This window comes from Typopeltis vanoorti, chromosome 17, assembly GCF_054136105.1.
Source record: "Typopeltis vanoorti isolate ZY-2024b chromosome 17, IOZ_Tvanoo_1.0, whole genome shotgun sequence".
Taxonomy (NCBI): domain Eukaryota; kingdom Metazoa; phylum Arthropoda; class Arachnida; order Uropygi; family Thelyphonidae; genus Typopeltis; species Typopeltis vanoorti.
In genome coordinates, this window is record NC_143565.1 from 89,964,652 (window position 1) to 89,982,689 (window position 18,038).

Sequence of the window (18,038 nt, forward strand, 5' to 3'; positions counted from 1 at the left end):
AGGTGATTTTCCGTTTCTTGTTTCTTTCAGGCTGATTTCTAATTCTTCTTCAGTTATTTCCTTTTCATTTTCGTTAATTGTTTGCCAATTGTCTTTTTTAAAATATTTGTCTGTCCACAGTTCTGTGTAGTAATTTAGAAATTCTTCTAATTTCAATTCAGTGTTTAATTTTATGTTTTTTTGGTATCTGCATTTAGGTGTTTCAAAATCTTATATACATTGGGTCTTATTTTATATAAATCATGTTCTAAATTAGAAACAAATTTATTCCTTGATTCTCTATGTCTTTTTCTGACTTCTCTTTTAGCTATGGCTCTTATTCTTTCATATTCTATTTCATCTTCTAATCTTTTACTGCTTAACCATTTGTGATAGGCTTCTTTTTTCTTTTTGATTATTTCTTTGATTGTATCGTCCCAGACCTTCAGTTTTTTTCTTTTATTGAATTTTTTGGTCTTTCCTAAGCTTTCATTTGCTGCTGCATTTCGTATCATTTTTATATTAAGCCATTCTATTTCTATTTCTTCATTTTGTTTTATTTTATCTAGATACTGGTTAATTCTTTGTTCATATAGCCATTGTACATTTGTGTCATTCAATAGTCTAGTTTTATAAACAAATGTTTCAATTTTTATTTCTGTTCTTGTTACTTGTAGCCATTTAGGTGGTAATCTTAATTTTATTTTAACAAGGAAGTGGTCACTGCTTATTTCATATCCTCTGTGAATTCTAACATCTAGTGAAAATTTTGATGTCTTTTCATTTAATATGAAGTAATCTAATATTGATTTCCATTCTCTTGCTGCCCAAGTATATTTATGTATGTCTTTATGTTTATAGAAGGAATTCATTATTTTTAGGTTATTATAAACTACAAAGTCAATCAATTTTTTACCATTTCTGTTTAGAGTGTGTTCTCCATGTATTCCTATATTATTATTAATTTTCGTGTTTCCAATTCTTGCATTTAAGTCTCCTGCTAAAATTATGTAATCATTTTTATTTATTTTATTATATATGTTTTGTAGCTGATTATAAAAATCAATATTATCCTGTTCTCTTCTTTCTTCTGGGGCATATAAACGAATTATTGTTAAATAGCCTCTATCTATTTTTATTCTAGCTTCTATTATTCTTTCATTCCATAATTTGTAATGTTTTAATCGTTTTGAAAGGGAGTTATGAATCCAAATCATGACTTCTGCTTGTGCTCTTTGGTCTCTGTCGACTCCACTGTATATCACATTAAAATTTTCAGTTCTCATAGTTCCTTTTAATTTCTTTTTTGTTTCGGTGATTACTGCTATTTTAAAATTTCTTTCATTTAATAACTGGTCTAATTCTATTTCTTTATATGCTATTCCTCTTACATTCCAGTTTGCTATGTGTATTATATTTTGTCGTTTCCATTTTCGTTTTCCCTTTTCCATTCCAGAGTCGTTTCCCATAGATTCAATCCGATTATCTTTTTCTGTCAGCTTACAAGTATGGTAAGCTGACAGAAAAATTTATAATTAAAACAGATAATTAAGGTGATATTAAACTCTGACATACAACAGAAATTTGACATCAGACTACACGTCAAGCACAGTTCCTTATTCCATGCAATATGCCATACTCTTAAATAAAACCTGCAAACATATCTAAGATTCATTAGCCAATCTGAATAACTTCTCAAACAAATGTGGAATGAAATTCAACAATAAAAATACCAAAAAAAAAAAAAGAAAGAAAACATATACATTTTACAAAGTAAACATATACATCAATAGTAAGGAAGTGAAGATGCATAAATTAACTTATACAGAATAAGAAAAAAAATTAATCAAAACACCAAACTAGCTGCAAAAGAAATGGTGTTCATATCTTCATATACTCTCACTAAAGTATAACAAACTTGCTCACTAGAACACCAAACTATTAAAAACTCAACCAAATCCCCATAAGTAGGTATTAAGTTTAAAAACAAACAAACAAAAACTGTATAGCGTTACACTTTGAATGAAGAGGATTCCTAGGAACCCTAGTTCATCATCGTTTAACAAGAAAAAAAAAAAGGGGGGGGGAGGAAAAAGGGGATTCTCATTTGAAAAGTGCTTGCTTCTAGGTATGAATTACAGGCACCAGAAAAAAAAACTTTATAAAAAGAAATATACTGTGTAAGGCCAGTAATACCATATTAATTATTGTTAATCTGGATAATTGTAAAAAAATAGATGATAAAAGAAATATATTGTGTAAGGCCAGTAATACCATATGTTAATCTGGATAATTGAAGAAAATAGATGATAAAAGAAATATACTGTACAGGGGGTCCTCGAGTTACGTCGGAGATCCGTTCCTACCGACCGATGCAAGGCGATTTTCGATGCAAGTCGGAATTACCATAGCCTAAGTTACTTACCTAACCTAAAACACCCTAAAATCATATGTATATATCAATAGGGAAAACATAATTACTGTATAGTACAGAAAAATGACAAAAATGAAACTGTAATAAAAAAAAACATATATAAAAATGAGAACAATCCCCAAAATGACAAATGAAACCAATCCTTTCACGTGTTCAAGGATACAAACTTTATCCTTGATATTAGTCCTGACTGTGGTACGACTTAAGTTCAACGAGCGGCCGATGTTTGTTGGCATTTCTCCCTTTTTTGCCCTTTTAATAATGTCTAATTTCACTTCTAACGTAATGGCTTTCCTTTTCTTCGACACACTGCCATTGGAAGAGTCTGCCTTACGTTTGGGAGCCATAGTGAAGGATAAAAAGTCACAAAAAAACACAAACGCAAAAGTGAGAGAGAGCGAATATAAAGCACGCGATACCCAAAGAGTGTATGCTGGGACCCAAGCGACACCACCTCTCCCAAACAAATGTCGAAACGACACATGTCAGGGACCACCTGTATAAAGCCAGTAATACCATATGAATTATGGTTAATCTGGATAATTGAAAAAAAAATAGATGATTAAAGAAATATATTGTGTAAGGCCAGTAGTATCATATAAATAGAATTTTATTTTGGTTAGAATTGGAATTATACAGGGTGTTCGGGATAAATTTGACAGTTTCGTAAGGAAAAAGAAAATCTTCTTTATATCTATTAAATTTAATGAATTGACAAAAAACATTACAGGCAGAGTTAATTACAATACTATCAACAAGATTTACTCAAAATAACCACCATTAGCATCGATCACAGCTTCAATCCTGCTTCGGAACCTCGAACAAGCTGATGCTACAGTCTCCCTGGGAAGGGCCGCAAAAACTGTTTTAATTTTATCCATTAACTGGGCTTTTGTATTACTGGAAGTGCGATTGGTGTCTTTTTCAACTGCGCCCCATACAAAATAATCCATGGGGTTAAGGTCTGGGGAGTTTGGAGGCCAAACATTTGGACTGGTGAAGTCGTAGAAATTTTCAGACAACCGTTTTTGACTTTTCCCAGAGGTGTGGCAAGGGGCCGAATCCTGCTGCCATACATACGGTCTACCATTGGCTACCCTTGTTATCCAGGGCTTGACTACAGTGTGTAGCAACTCCACGTAGCCATCTGAAGTCAACCTGAGGCCCTCTTGGAAAAAATGCGGAGGCATCACATTGCCTTCAGAGGATACACATCCGAAAACCATCACAGTTTGGGGAAATTTAGTCTGCATTACACGAGGAATGTCCTTTGTACTGTATGCAAGCCATCTGTTATTCTGCGTGTTGTGTTTTTGATCCTGGCAAAAGTTTTTCTCATCGGAAAAGAACCAGATTGTTTGTGGTTCCGCAGGATGTTTCACTCTGCTTAGAAGTTTCTTCGCGTTTATCAAACGTTTTTCACGGGCCTTTTCTGTAAGCAGCTGACCTTTGCGGCGCTTGTATGAGTAGTAGCGGAGGTCTTCATTGAGTGCAAGCTTCATAGTAGAGGCTGCAACATTCATTTCACGTGACAAAGCCCGAATTCCAATGCCAGGGTTCTTCAACACCTGTTCCTGCAGATTTGCGAGGAATTCTGCTGTACGAACGCAATCAGATCGTCTGCTAGGGATCTTTCTTCTTGCTACATCCTCGTAGTCACCATTGCAAGTCTCTAGTTCATGCCTGATTGTTTTTACTGTATTCAGGGAGCATTGGGCAGCAGTCGAAATATCCTTATTTTGATGGCCGGCACGAATCATCATGATACAAGTTATTCTCTTCCATGATTCAGGTGGGTTCCAGCTATCCATCCTTTCTGACATCTTGTATATGAATGAAGAAGGGTCCAACCTTTTAAATGAAGAGAAGTGTGTGTTAATACATGTAACTTACGGAAAAATATAATTAATTATAAATATGTCAAATTTATCCCGAACACCCTGTATGTTTGTACAATGACTTGCAAAATTCGCTGTAAACAAAGGCTCAAAGGTCATGGGAGTGCTGACTAAAGGAAGAAGAAGAAAACCCCCAGGCCATCATGTACTCAAAACCATAAGGAGTAGCATGACGTGAAAGAGAAATACGATGCTGAGCGAGACCCAGAAGGGAGGAGTGCTGCGAGTTGGATGAGCTACGTAGGTGGCAGTGGTTGTCGATAAGAGTGAAGGTATAAAAGTGTCAGCAACCCCCCCCCTCTAGCTCTCTTATCTCTTCGGCAGTCATCGTGTGCTTGACCCACGGTCCACGGGCACCTGCTCGGCAGAAGGGACAGCTCTGTCCAGTGGAGCTCAGAGCGCTCTCTTATCTCTTCGGCAGTCATCTTGTGCTTAACCTGTGGTCCATGGGTACCTGCTTGGCAGATGGAGCAGTTCTGTCCCATAGAGCTCGGAACGAAGAATGATCGCATATGACCTCCATTCAACGGCTGACGAACGAAGATAATATTTGCCGGTCAAGTGCTTTCATACAGAAGGGCATATCCCTATCTCATGGTGTAGGCTGCACACCTACACCATGAGATACATAGGTACAATAAGAAATTATAGAGAAAGGGACACAATACAAATGGCGCAGCCCACATGTCAAGTTTCATTCAGGAAGTCACGTGGTATCTCCAAACACAAAGGAATTGTCTCTGGGTTGAGCCAAGACCAGTGAAGCAGGGTCTTTGGAATCTCGCAATCTCTAGGATAATTTATTTTTTTGCTGCACCACCAAAAGTAATAGGGTTAAATAAGGTACTTTAACCGATAAGTGATTCCAAAGATATACAACGGTGACTAGTAATATGCAGTATTACTGGCCTTACACAATATATTTCTTTTATCATCTATTTTTTTTACAATTATCCAGATTAACAATAATTCATATGGTATTACTGGCCTTACACAGTATGTTTCCTTTTATAAAGTTTTTTTTTTCTAGTTGCCTGTAATTCATACCTAGAAGCAAGCACTTTTCAAATGACAATCCCCTTTTTTTTTCTTCTTGTTAAACGATGATGAACTAGGGTTCCTAGGAATCTTCTTCATTCAAAGTCTAACAATAGATATTATCCATTCAAATAAGCTTCCAATGATTTTGCTATAGTGAGAATTGACTGTATGTTGTTCAAACTAAAGTAGTTTATTCAAAATAGAAACCAATGGAAAGTTCTCAGGAAAAATTAGGCATTAACAATAAAAATAAAATAAAATAAAATTACACAAGAATAAGGTATTATGCTTAGATATTGTTAGATAATCAGGAGCGGCTTGTGCATAGGCACTGCAGAACTGTAACGCCCCCAATTTTTCTCGATATATAAATATATTTATTAATTTATTTATATTTGCTTGTAATATTTAATTTTATCATCAACAATCCTATACAATTCTCTTATTTTGTATAAAAAATAATAAAAATCCATCTTGTAGCACTCAGGAGGGCGAAGGATGCTAGCACCACTGTGTTTACCACAGTGTCATATTGCTATGCGCGCAAGCATATGCACGTCATAGTGAGATGCGAGCTATTAGCGTAATGTGGCATTGTCTGTCGCGCAGTTCCACTGTTGTTTATATGCAGTTTGCATAAGTAGTAGAGTGTTCGTAGTGCTTATCATGTTCACTCTTTAAATATTTGGATATTACAATTAAAGGATTTAATTGTAATGTCCAAAAATTGTAAATCCATTCCTTTAATTATAATTAAAGGAATGGATTTTATTTTTAAGTAATTTTGAATTATACTAAACTGTATAATTTTATCGATAATAAACACTATTGGGGGAGACCACACTCCTACCAGGCGTGTCCCCCGGCTGACGGAAACCCAAGTGGGTTGCTCTGAATAAAGAGCCATGGACCAAAGGATATAGCAGAGGCATGGCAAGCTGGCTACATTATTATGCCAGTAACTTTCATGAGCAGGAGAAAGTCTACAAACCGAGATAGTGCTACTGTGTACGGGACAACCGACGCGCCTACTCAAAGACCACACAGAGTAGGTGAGAAATCAGCAACTTGGTCAGCCAAGGATGCGAAACATGTAGCCACCCTCAACATAAGATCACTATACCTACCTGGAAAATCGCAATTAGTCCAGGAAAATTTAAAAACACTGAAATGGAGTATTTTAGGTTTATCAGAGACACGTTGGTGTGGAGATGGATTCATGGATTTACCAGAAGGAAGACTGTACTTCTCAGGAAGAAAAGATAACATACACAGAGAAGGAGTTGCATTATTAAATGAAAAGAAACTTTCACACTCAGTAATTGAAATAAACCCAGTGTCTCCTAGAATAATCACAGCCAAACTTCAAGCAAAAGAAAAAGGTCAAACAATTAAAATAATCCCCAAATATATGCACCAGACAGTTACCATTCAGAGGAAGAAATAGAAAATTTCTATGAACTACAACAGGAAATAGATAATCCCAAAAATAGAGAACTCATGATAGTGACGGGAGATTTTAATTCTAAAATAGGGCAGTTCACAGTAGACAAAAAAAATGTGATGGGGAAATTTGGATACGGAGAGCTTAATGACAGAGGAGAACAATTACTCCACTTCTGTAAAGCAAACGATCTAATGATTACAAACACGTTGTTCTATCAACGCCCTAATAATAAATATACATGGACATCCCCAGATGGTAATATAAAGAACTGCATAGACTATATCATCATAAACAAACAATGGAAAAGATCAGTAAATAATGTATGAACATCAAAAAGTTTTGATTTTGACACTGACCACGAAATATTAACTGCCAAAGTGAAGATAAAATTCAACAGGAAAAAAAACAATATCAGAAAAGAAGAAAACATGAACCTATCAAAACTGAAAGATAGCTCAAGCAGAAGTCGATTTTTAGAACAGATGTGCTTGAAATTAAAACCCTCCATCTTCCAGAACAGTGGAAAATACTGGGAAGAAGGAAAAGAAACAGTGTTATCAATTTTACAAAAGACACTCTAGGTTTCAAACCCAAAATAAACAAACAGTAGATAACCCAAGAAATCATAGCTACCATAGAAGAGAAAAGAGAGGCCAAGATACTTGTAAACCAACAAAACAATGAAGAGAATAGAGAAAAATGCAGAGCACTAAAAAATAAAGTTGATAACCTATGCAAAAAAGCCAAAGAAAAATGGTTAGAAGAAAAAGCTAAGAAATGCCAAGAAGCATACCAACAAAACAACCTAAAAGTCTTCCATGATACTGTAAGAGAAATTACAAAGGAATTCTCAGCAAAAGCAGTAACAATGATAAACAACAAGATGACTGAAACCTGGAATATTGAATATATAAGAAAAATCTGGTCAAACCATTTTAAGACTATCTTCCACCAAGGAAACAAACTACAATACCAACAATAGAAGAAAATAATGATCACCCAAAAATTTTACAAGAAGAAGTTAGATACGCAATAAAACAGATGAAAAACAATAAAGCACCAGGCATTGATACTATCCCTACTGAACTGTGGTCATATGGAGGCAGCATATCAATAGAATATTTAACAACCCTATTCAATAAAATACTACAAACAAGAGAGATCCCAGATGACTGGAGAACTGGAAAGATCATCCCAATATACAAGAAATTACAGACCAATCAATTTACTCCCTCAACCTATAAAATATTCATGAGAATTATACAAAATAGATTAAAAAACACCTATGAAAAAATGATAGGCATAGAACAAGCTGGTTTCCGAGGAAACTATTCAATAATAGACCAAATTTTCACATTGCACCAACTAGCAGAGCTCAGCTGGGAAGACCATAAAGAACTATATTGTTGTTTTGTGGACTTTAAACAAGCTTTTGATAACATCAACAGAGAAATCCTTCTTAAAATTCTACTACAAAAAGCAATAGACAAATATATAATACAGTTTCTGATAAAATATTACTCTAAGACAAATGCAATAATTAAAAAGGACACACTCACAACAGAACCCATAAAGATCCAAAAAGGAATAATGCAAGGATGCCCATTATCCCCATGCCTATTCAACATATATCTAGAAGTTGTAAAGAAGGCAATAGACAATGAGCCTGGAATCAATGTCAATGGTTTAAACATAAATAATATCAAATATGCAGATGATCTCGTCCTTCTTGCAAGAACCCCAAATGAACTACAAAAGTTGATCAACAAGCTAAACGAAACCTGTAAAACATATGACATCACAATAAATATACACAAGACAAAAGTGATGAAAATAGGTAGAAATGGAACTACCATCTCAGCCAGGAGATGGTAGTTCCATTCCAACATTCCAAACAAATAGAACAAGTAGACAACTTCATATAGCTTGGATCAAACTAACAGAAACAATAGATGAACTCAAAACAATCAAACACAGAATAGCGACAGGATGGACCACCATGGGAAAATTACAGAATTTCTGGAAAACAAACAAGATATCTAAGCAAGCCAAAATCAAATTATATGAAGCAATAATTATACCAACAGTCATCTATGGAGCAGAAGCGTGGACAATTAAAAAAAGAGAGGAGAAAAAACTGCTGACATTTGAAATGAAATGCTTAAGAAAAATAAATAGAACAAGTTGGATAGAAAAGAAAACAAACATCACAGTCAGACAAGAACTATTGTATAAAAAGACAATAATAGAAAAAATTAGAAAACAACAACTGAGATGGTTTGGACACATTGTACGTATGGATGCAGACAGACTTCCTAACATCCTGTTCAATACTTTTCCAACTGAAAAAAGAAGACTCGGAAGATCAAGAATTACCTGGCTGAAATTAATAAAGAACATCTCGGGATGCAGAACGTATAAGGAACTTTTTTGAACAGCAAGGAATAGAGAAGACTGGAAGATCCTCCTCAAGAGAAGACTCAACCCGTCTTAGACGGAAGAAAAGAAGAAGAAGAATAAACACTACTTTTTCATGAAACAAAACAAAAAAAAAAAAAAAAAAAATCAGCTAACGCCTTTTTATTCCCATATATACGGGAGTAGGCGAGGCCATTTAGCCCTATCTAACTTTTGGAGACTGAGTGGGCAGTTCAATCTCCACTGGTACCCATTCAGAGACAGATGGCCCAAGGCTATCACTAATTAAGCGGTACGCAGTGAAGAGAGACGGCTCAAATGTGTCGCCATCTCGTGGTCTCTAACCCTAACACAATATATTTAATGTCTGAAATAATGTGGGTTCTACGGTCGATTTTCTTGAGTTTACAGGACGAAAAACCCGAGTTTCCGGGAGGAAAAACCTGCTTGCCCATGCCAGAGATCGACTAACTCGGGAACCGGTCGAAAAAAGGCTTAGAAAAATTTCCTCTAGTCGCCGACTAGACTCAAAACCAAGACTTCCTTCGTGCGGCCTAGCGCGGTGGTGTGCAAACGCCACATCCACTGAGCTACACAGGCAAACAAGAAGAATATATTTTATTTTAAATAATTTTGAATTATACCAAACTTATAATTTTATCGATAATAAATATTTTTTCATGTTTAATTTTTTTTTAATTTTTACCATAATTTTGATATTTTATCCAAGCACATAGACACTGTATAATAAATTTAGTTTAATCCTTTATCCAAGTGCGAGCAAACAAAGTTTGCGCCTGAAAGTATCTTCAGGACTGCGGTAAGGTGGTACAACACTAGGCCACTCCTTGCAAAGGTGGAGCAAGCTACCAACACTCCTATCTCAGTATCTCCCATAATGCAAAACACATCTCTTTGCGGATATGTCTAATGTTATGCATTAAGGGAAGGGCCACAACCCAGACTAGTTTCGACCTTTATTGAGGTCTCTTCAGTGAGAGCCAGGCCCAAGTGGAGATACCAGGCAGAAGCATTAGCAGGTCATCTCTACCTATAGGAGTTGCCAAATGGTGTGCCACCCTTTTCTTTTTTAATAAATTACTCTGGATTTAGAGAAAGATGTTGAAAGTTTAATTTTCACTTGGTTAGAGTATAATAAATTTAGTTTAATCCTTTATCCAAGTGTGAGCAAACAAAGTTTGTGCCTGAAAGTATTTTCAGGACTGGGATAAGGTGGTAACAACACCAGGGCACTCCTTGCAAAGGTAGAGCAAGCTACCAACACTCCTATCTCAGTATCTCAGGTAGAGATGACCTGCTAATGCTTCTGCCTGGTATCTCCACTTGGGCCTGGCTCCCACTGAAGAGACCTCAATAAAGGTCAAAACTAGTCTGGGTTGTGGCCCTTCCCTTAATGCATAACATTAGACATATCCGCAAGGAGATGTGTTTTGCATTATGAGAGATAGTCAGGTAAAAGTTAAAAAGGTAAAAGTCGCATGGAGCTAAGTCCGGTGAGTAAGGTGAATAGTTCAACACCGGGATCTTCTTATCAGCCAGATACTGCTTTACAGACAGTGTAGTGTGGGCTAGAGCATTGTCCTGATGGAGAATCCAAGCGTTGTTCTTCCACAGATCACGTCTCTTCCTCACTTGTTCTCTCTCAGTTTGGCCAGAACCTCAAGGTAATGTTGGTTAACTGTCTGACCTTCCAGTACCCATTCAACTATTACCATGCCATTGGTATCAAAAAAAAACAATTAGCACTGCCTTCAGTTTTGACTTGCTCATTCTTACTTTTTTTTTTCATTCTCGGTGACATGAGTGTTTTCCAGTGCATTGATCCACCTTACTCCCTGGATTTAGCTCCATGTGACTTTTACCTTTTTCCAAAGTTGAAATCCACATTGAAGGACACCAATTTTCAGTCAGTGAATGAGGTAAAGGAGAAAACGGCACCTGATGACTTGCACCACAGTTTCCAACAATGGAAAATTCGTATGCAACAGTGTATAGATAGAGGAGGGGAGTATGTTGAAGGAGATAACAATTAAGTTGTACAATTGTAATAAACAACATTTTTGCAATCAGTCTCGTTATTTAATAGCCACACCTCGAATTTCTCTATGATCTTCAATAACATCTAATACTCAGATTAAATCAAGCTTGCAGATGAAATAGCAAATCTCACAACATTCATCTGTCTTTACAAAATATATGACTTCAGGGACAATAAATATCGATGCACTCACCAACCTGATAAGCAATTTATGAAACATGATGCAATAAATTATCTGATAAATGTGTCATAAATCATGTTGTTATTTTAGTAAATGAAAGATAAATTTATTATAAATCTTACTAACAAGTGTTAACCTCAAAAATTCAAATCGCAAGAAATTCAAATAGCAAATCTCACAACATTCATCTGTCTTTACAAAATATATGACTTCAGGGACAATAAATATCGATGCACTCACCAACCTGATAAGCAATTTATGAAACATGATGCAATAAATTATCTGATAAATGTGTCATAAATCATGTTGTTATTTTAGTAAATGAAAGATATATTTATTATAAATCTTACTAACAAGTGTTAACCTCAAAAATTCAAATCGCAAGAATTAGTACCTTTAAGTGTTTCTAGAAGCTTCATTCTTTTTGCTCGCAATTCTTCTTCCTCTTGTTTTATCTTTAAATTCAGATGATCAAACATTAATATTAACCAGGAACTTGTTCCTAAAGTATTTAAATTTAAAGCTACTATAATAGGCAGAATAATACATGTATTAAAACAAAATACCCACCACATGGAATAATGGATAAGAAGGAAAAAATATTCACTACTTATTGCTGGTTATCTTTATACTCAAACTTTCCTGAGTAGCAGGCAATATGCGTGAAGCATAAAAGTTTCAAACTACCATAAAGAGGTGGCCAGGATATATTATTAAGTTTCTTATCCTAAAGAACTTTAATACTAATACATTTAGCAAGAGTGCTCAACTAATTTTAAAATACATTTGTTGACAAACATAGAAGAGAGTGAATAATTAGCACCTGCAAAATTTAACACTGAAAATTATTTAAATAAAAAAAAGTTTGGTAAAAGTGAGAAGATCCCCAAAATGTTAAAGATGGAAATAAATGCTGCAATCAGGGATGAAAATAAATAAAGCTCCAGTTAGAGATGAAATACTGATAGAGTTTTGGAGAATTCATCATAAAATATTAATACTAGAATCACTTATATTTAATATTTTTATTTGTAAAATTTACAGCTAAGTTTCATAGTCGTAAATTTTCCTATAAATGTCAATACAGTTATAGGAAAATTCTAAAAAAGAACAACAATTTAACTGAAAGCATCTGATATTATGTGCACTATAGGCTACAGGAGAATAGCTCCAGGTAATTATCCCTTAGTCACCATATAAATTCCACTTGCATCTTGCCATGCCCTCTTTCCTCCCTCCAATTTAACTTCCCCCCATAGTTGCAGTCCCCTAAAATAATTGCTGCTTCTTTCTCAGCCTTGGTCAGTCCACTACTGGACAAATGCCTACCCCTTTTTTGACCACTTCTTTCTATCTTTGGCAGTCTTCTTCCACTTCTTGTCAAAATTTCTATGGTCATCATATCCCATCTAGTCCTTGGCAATAAATCCTCTGTTTTTTTTTTAGTTTGTAAGCTCTTTAGTCCAGCCTCTCTTCTCATTACATGACCTGCCCACTTCCATTTTCTGGTCTTAATATGAGTTACAATGTCATTTATCTTGGTTTGCTCTTCAATTTTTCCTTTTTAGGCACAATGGGATGCCACTCTTAAGAATGGAACTTTTCCCAAAAGCTGCCCATGCCAACTGTATTTGTCTATTGATTTCTGATTCAATACCTTTATCTAAATCAAAGAGCTGTCCTAGATAGACAAATTGATCTACAATATCTAATTGATATAATACTTGCTTAGCCTGCATTTATTGTGGTAATCTGCTGATGTATGGCATCTACAACTTCCTGTGGAACTCCTGATCAATAGTAGCAACAACTAACAACATATTTTGTCCTACTAGCCTCTATCTTTCACTACCCTCAAATGAACTAATGAACCAATTTTCTTGTTGATGTAAAGATATTAGCCTCTATTATTAGGATTCTCTTTGAAGTGGCTAAATTAATAAGTTTTGTCTGGTTACAAAGAATTCTGTACTTAGTGTCAATAGCAAGAGAAACAAGGCCAGACTTGTTGCATTCCAAAAATGTAATAGTCTTGATGTACTTCAGTTCTTATCTAGGCATAATGGTGAGTCTCTCCAAAATAGGAAAGATGACATGTGCAGGGTGCCAAAAGAGAAAGAGATGGTAACATATCCTTTGTTAGTGGTACGAAGGAAGACCATTTCCAACCTGGTTTGAAGGAAGCATATAGACTGAATTTACAAAGAATCCTTGCTATTTGTTTCAAGGTTCTTCCTTTAACGCAGAGTATAAATTCTTTTCACATTGAATTGCAGTCTGGTAGAAGGATGATAATTATCAACATGGCTCAAATCCATTGGTAGAAAAATTTAGCTGCTGTTTCTCTTGTTGCTCTTTCAACAACCATCTTTTATCACTCAATTGTGGATAAATATCTCCTTTTTCATCAAGAAAATTTTTTATATCATTAATTAATACAAGAAATCTTTCTAAAAATTGACTTCTGCTGAGCCAGCAAACATTATTGTACAACAGAAGATCCCTATCATGATCATCTGCCTGCAATTTAAATAACCGCCATTGCAGGGCTTTTCCTCGAACAGAATTTACAATTTAAATGTAATATCTAAAAAATCTTTTGTGCTTAATCTTTTTCTACACAGTACTTGTTATTTAATAATACAGTGGTACGTTAAAAAATCTGGATATTTGTCATCGTTTTTACATAATGAAATGAAACCTGATTTATTACCTATCATTGCAGGAGCACTATCAGTAATAATAGACACAAGTTTAAAAAGCGGAGGTTTGTGTTGTTTCACAAATTCATCAAATGCCAAAAAAATGTCTTCTCCCCTTGTCCTTCCCAATAATGGTATCATTTTCAAAAGTTTTTTACTTGAATAATCTTGAAATACAATGTGAGTAAATACCATTAACTGAGCAATATCAGTGAAGTCGTTTGATTCATCAAATTGTAATGAAAATGCAACACACTGGTGAATGTCTGACATTAACCTGGCATGGAAACTTTTCTCCAGCAACTGGAGCTCTTCCTTTCGGCAATTTGAAATCTTGTCTGCAGCCTAGAAGTAGTTATTCTCTAGCGACATCTCAAACCAAGAAGCTCCTTTCTGGAAGTGGGAAACACCTCTCTCAAGCAACGTGGATCCAGGTAGTCTCTCTGACGGCAACTCTGGACCAGACGGCCTCCTCTCTGACAGCAATTCTGGAACCGGAACCCCTTCTGTTTTCTTCAGTCCCTTTTTATTAGGCCTCCTCTGAGACCTCGCATGAAGTTTGGCAATCCCCAAAGACTCATCAGTATGAGTCTTTCATCTTAAGTTTCAAGTTCGGCACGCCTTTTGTTCTCCTCCGCTTTCTTTTGATTGTAAGTTGCCAGCCATCGGAAAGTTATTTGAACTCTTTCTGACTGACTTCGGAGATGTTACACTTAGAGCCTGCAAGCCTTTCTCATACAAGTTTCAATTACAATCTTTCTAATGCTGCCATGTGCAGCTTTGGCGACAAAAACATTGCCTTTGTTTTTAACACTCTAACATATTCTTCTTAAAGCAGTATATACAGTTAGCTTTGAAAGAGTTATTTACAAAAACATATAATACAAATACCGAGACAAACAAACTTTATTTTTTTTTATAATATTCACATGGGACTTAAACTAAGTAAAAAATCAATGTAATGTGCTTTGGAATATTTAATATTTAAGCTACAATCGAGTTTTTACACTTTGTTTATAATCTGGCATCTAAAGTATTAGCAGTGCAATTGACTACTAAATTTAATGAATGTGAACTACAGGGTGCATACATTGCTCTCAGGTTAATATTTGAAATTAGCTGCTCCACACCTTTTACATCACCTTTCATATTAGCGTAATCATATCCTTAACCTCGTAAATCTTGTATTGGTAATGAAAATTTGTCTAGAGTTCCTAGCATTTCATTTGATAAAAATTCTCCAGTGGTATTTTTTATTTCTATAAATCCCAAAAAGTGTTCTTTTATAGAAACCGTGCTATTACTAGTGTCTACGAATCGAAGTGCTATGCTTATTTGTTTTGTGTGACCAATGTCAGACGTACAGTCAATAATTATGGAATAATATTTTGCAGCAACAACAGATTCTAAAATTTTATTTTTTATCACATTGGCGAAGATGTTTATTATTTCATTTTGAATATCTTTTCCAAGATAATGCCCATATGTATCTTTATCTTTTATTCTTCGAAGATGTTCATTCAATATTGGATCAAACTTGGCTAGAAATTCGAAAAATTTCAAAAAATTTCCATTTCCATGCGAAAACAATGTCTCGTTTGTTTCTCAAAATGATAAATTTTGAATAGCTAACGTCTGAACTAAAGCAAAGAGTTGTTCTAATACTTGTACCCAATGTTTCTCCTCGTTTTAATAACTAGCAAGTTCTCTTCATCAATGGTTTTCTTTTCTTTTATTCAAATTTCTAATTCTTTCCACTTATGGTAATTTTCAACGTGTCTTTGACTTTTTTCATGTGCAGCTAAAATAGAAGAAGCATTTTTCCAGTCCCTCAATCCAGAATCAGCAAGGTTAATCCTCCATTGATCAAATAATAAACAGCAGAAGCAAAATCCATGGATTTTGAGTACAATAATCACAGACGCTGCATTGTCTCGCCCGTTAAGTAGTCTTCGAGTATAACGAGTCACTGAAAATCTTCTATTATTATTATCTTTCGGAAAATCAAAATTATGAATCTGTTCGGGTCCATGTTCAACTAATACTTGATGTAATTGATTGATATTGGAATATTTTACAGGACACCAAGTTGCTGGATCATTATAATTTAAATTTGTAAAATCAAATCCTTTTATGACTGGATCTGTAGAACAACCAGCTTCAGAATCAACAATACTCATATGATCTGTAGATTTCTACTTTGATGTTTTAATCCAATTTTTGTTATCTGTAGAATTCTCCAATTCATTAATCAAAACTATAGACGAATTATCCAACAAATAATCTTGAATATTTTCTTCTTGTATGTGATTATGATCTTCTCAGCAAAGATATTTTAAAAATGCACCTTCTTGTTTTTTTGGTCTTTCTTCCTTTTCCGCTTTACATTTGCAATATTGAAAACCCAATTTCATTTTATCCATTTTCAAAATCCAGTAACTGAAATATTTATATATAAAAATAAACTTAATTATAAAAAACATGGACTTTAAACTATTCAGTAATTCACAAATAAATTTTTATACATTTACTTAATGAAGTATTTATCAATTATATATAACTTATAACTTATCTATCATACATTTATAATCCAATAATTCAACAATATCGTTTTCTATGAACATAACTGACAAATTTCTCAAATGCATCTGACTTAATGAATTGTGTAAATATTTTTAACATGTTTAAGTACAGAAAAATGGTGTTTGAGGCCTCATAAATACCATTATGAGGCCTCAAAATTAAGCACTCTTTTTAGTTTATTGAAAAATAAAAGTCACATTTCCATAATAATAATTTTAATAACACAAAACAACATTGGCATACATATATTTGCATTTTAAAAAAAATGTATAAAAATAAATCAGTTCAAATTTAAATTTAAAAAAAATTAATAACTAAAAGTTTTTTTTTCATGGCTTTGGTTTCAGCAAATATACCTAAAATGATATCATAATTAATCAAGTTTATTACATCTGAATCAATGCATAATAACGACAGGTCACTTGTTTTATTTTGGTGCAAGTTGCTTCTTAAATAATTTTATTCGTTTCAACGCTGAAAATGAGCGTTCAGCACTTGCATTTGAAATAGGCATCGTCAAAAATATTTTAAAAATTATTTCTACGTTCGGAAAAGTAGACCTTAACCCATCGTTTATAAATTTGTACATATTTTTAATTGAAGAATTTTCTTCCTTCATCATTATTAAAAATTGCTTAACTTCATCAGTAAATTTTTCTGGATGAATGTCAGTCCCATAAGTTTGTAAAATTTTATTAATAGTAGTCTTGTACTTGTCTTGATCTATATCTTTCTTCAAAAAAAAAAAAAAAAAAAAATGCTGATGAAGTTTTATCAGCATTCTACATTTTTATTAGGTCAAAAAGATTTTAAGTATATTTGCAAACAGATATATTCAACATAACATAGCCAGTTTTGTTGTACAAAGTGCCGCATTTGCAGAAATATTAGAGGCATAATAATAAAATAGCAAAATTCATAATGCTTCAGATTAATTTGATAATTTTGATAATACTAAAACCAGATGAGACACGTCTGTAGAAATCTATTATTATTATTATTAGTCCTTTTAATTATGAACTCTATAAATATATATTTAATAAATTGGTCTAATATATCCAAACATATCTAATCTGCCAAAATAGCTTTTTGTTCTTTCATTAATTTCGAAAATTAGCTTATTGCAAATGACATTAAAATTGTTCACAGCAAAATTTTCTTTCCCATATAATCTCATTGTTAGATTGCGAAACTTCGTCACTCTTTTTTTTTTTTTTTTCGTTTTCTCTTTCCTTTTCATCTTTAAATTTTGTCTCATCTGATAATAAATTCGCTTCTTCATTTACAGCAGCAAAA

At 34.0% G+C, this 18,038-nt stretch overlaps 1 protein-coding gene across 2 annotated transcripts in view; it reads right to left on the bottom strand.

Annotated features, from left to right (window-relative positions):
* LOC150097617 (uncharacterized) overlaps positions 1–18,038 on the bottom strand; it is a 334,050-nt gene that overhangs the window by 204,847 nt on the left and 111,165 nt on the right. For both annotated transcript variants that reach the window (XM_090407322.1, XM_090407323.1), the window contains exon 8: positions 11,852–11,912. In XM_090407322.1, the coding sequence (XP_090263448.1) occupies positions 11,852–11,912 (61 nt within the window). The remainder of the gene's footprint in view (positions 1–11,851; positions 11,913–18,038) is intronic.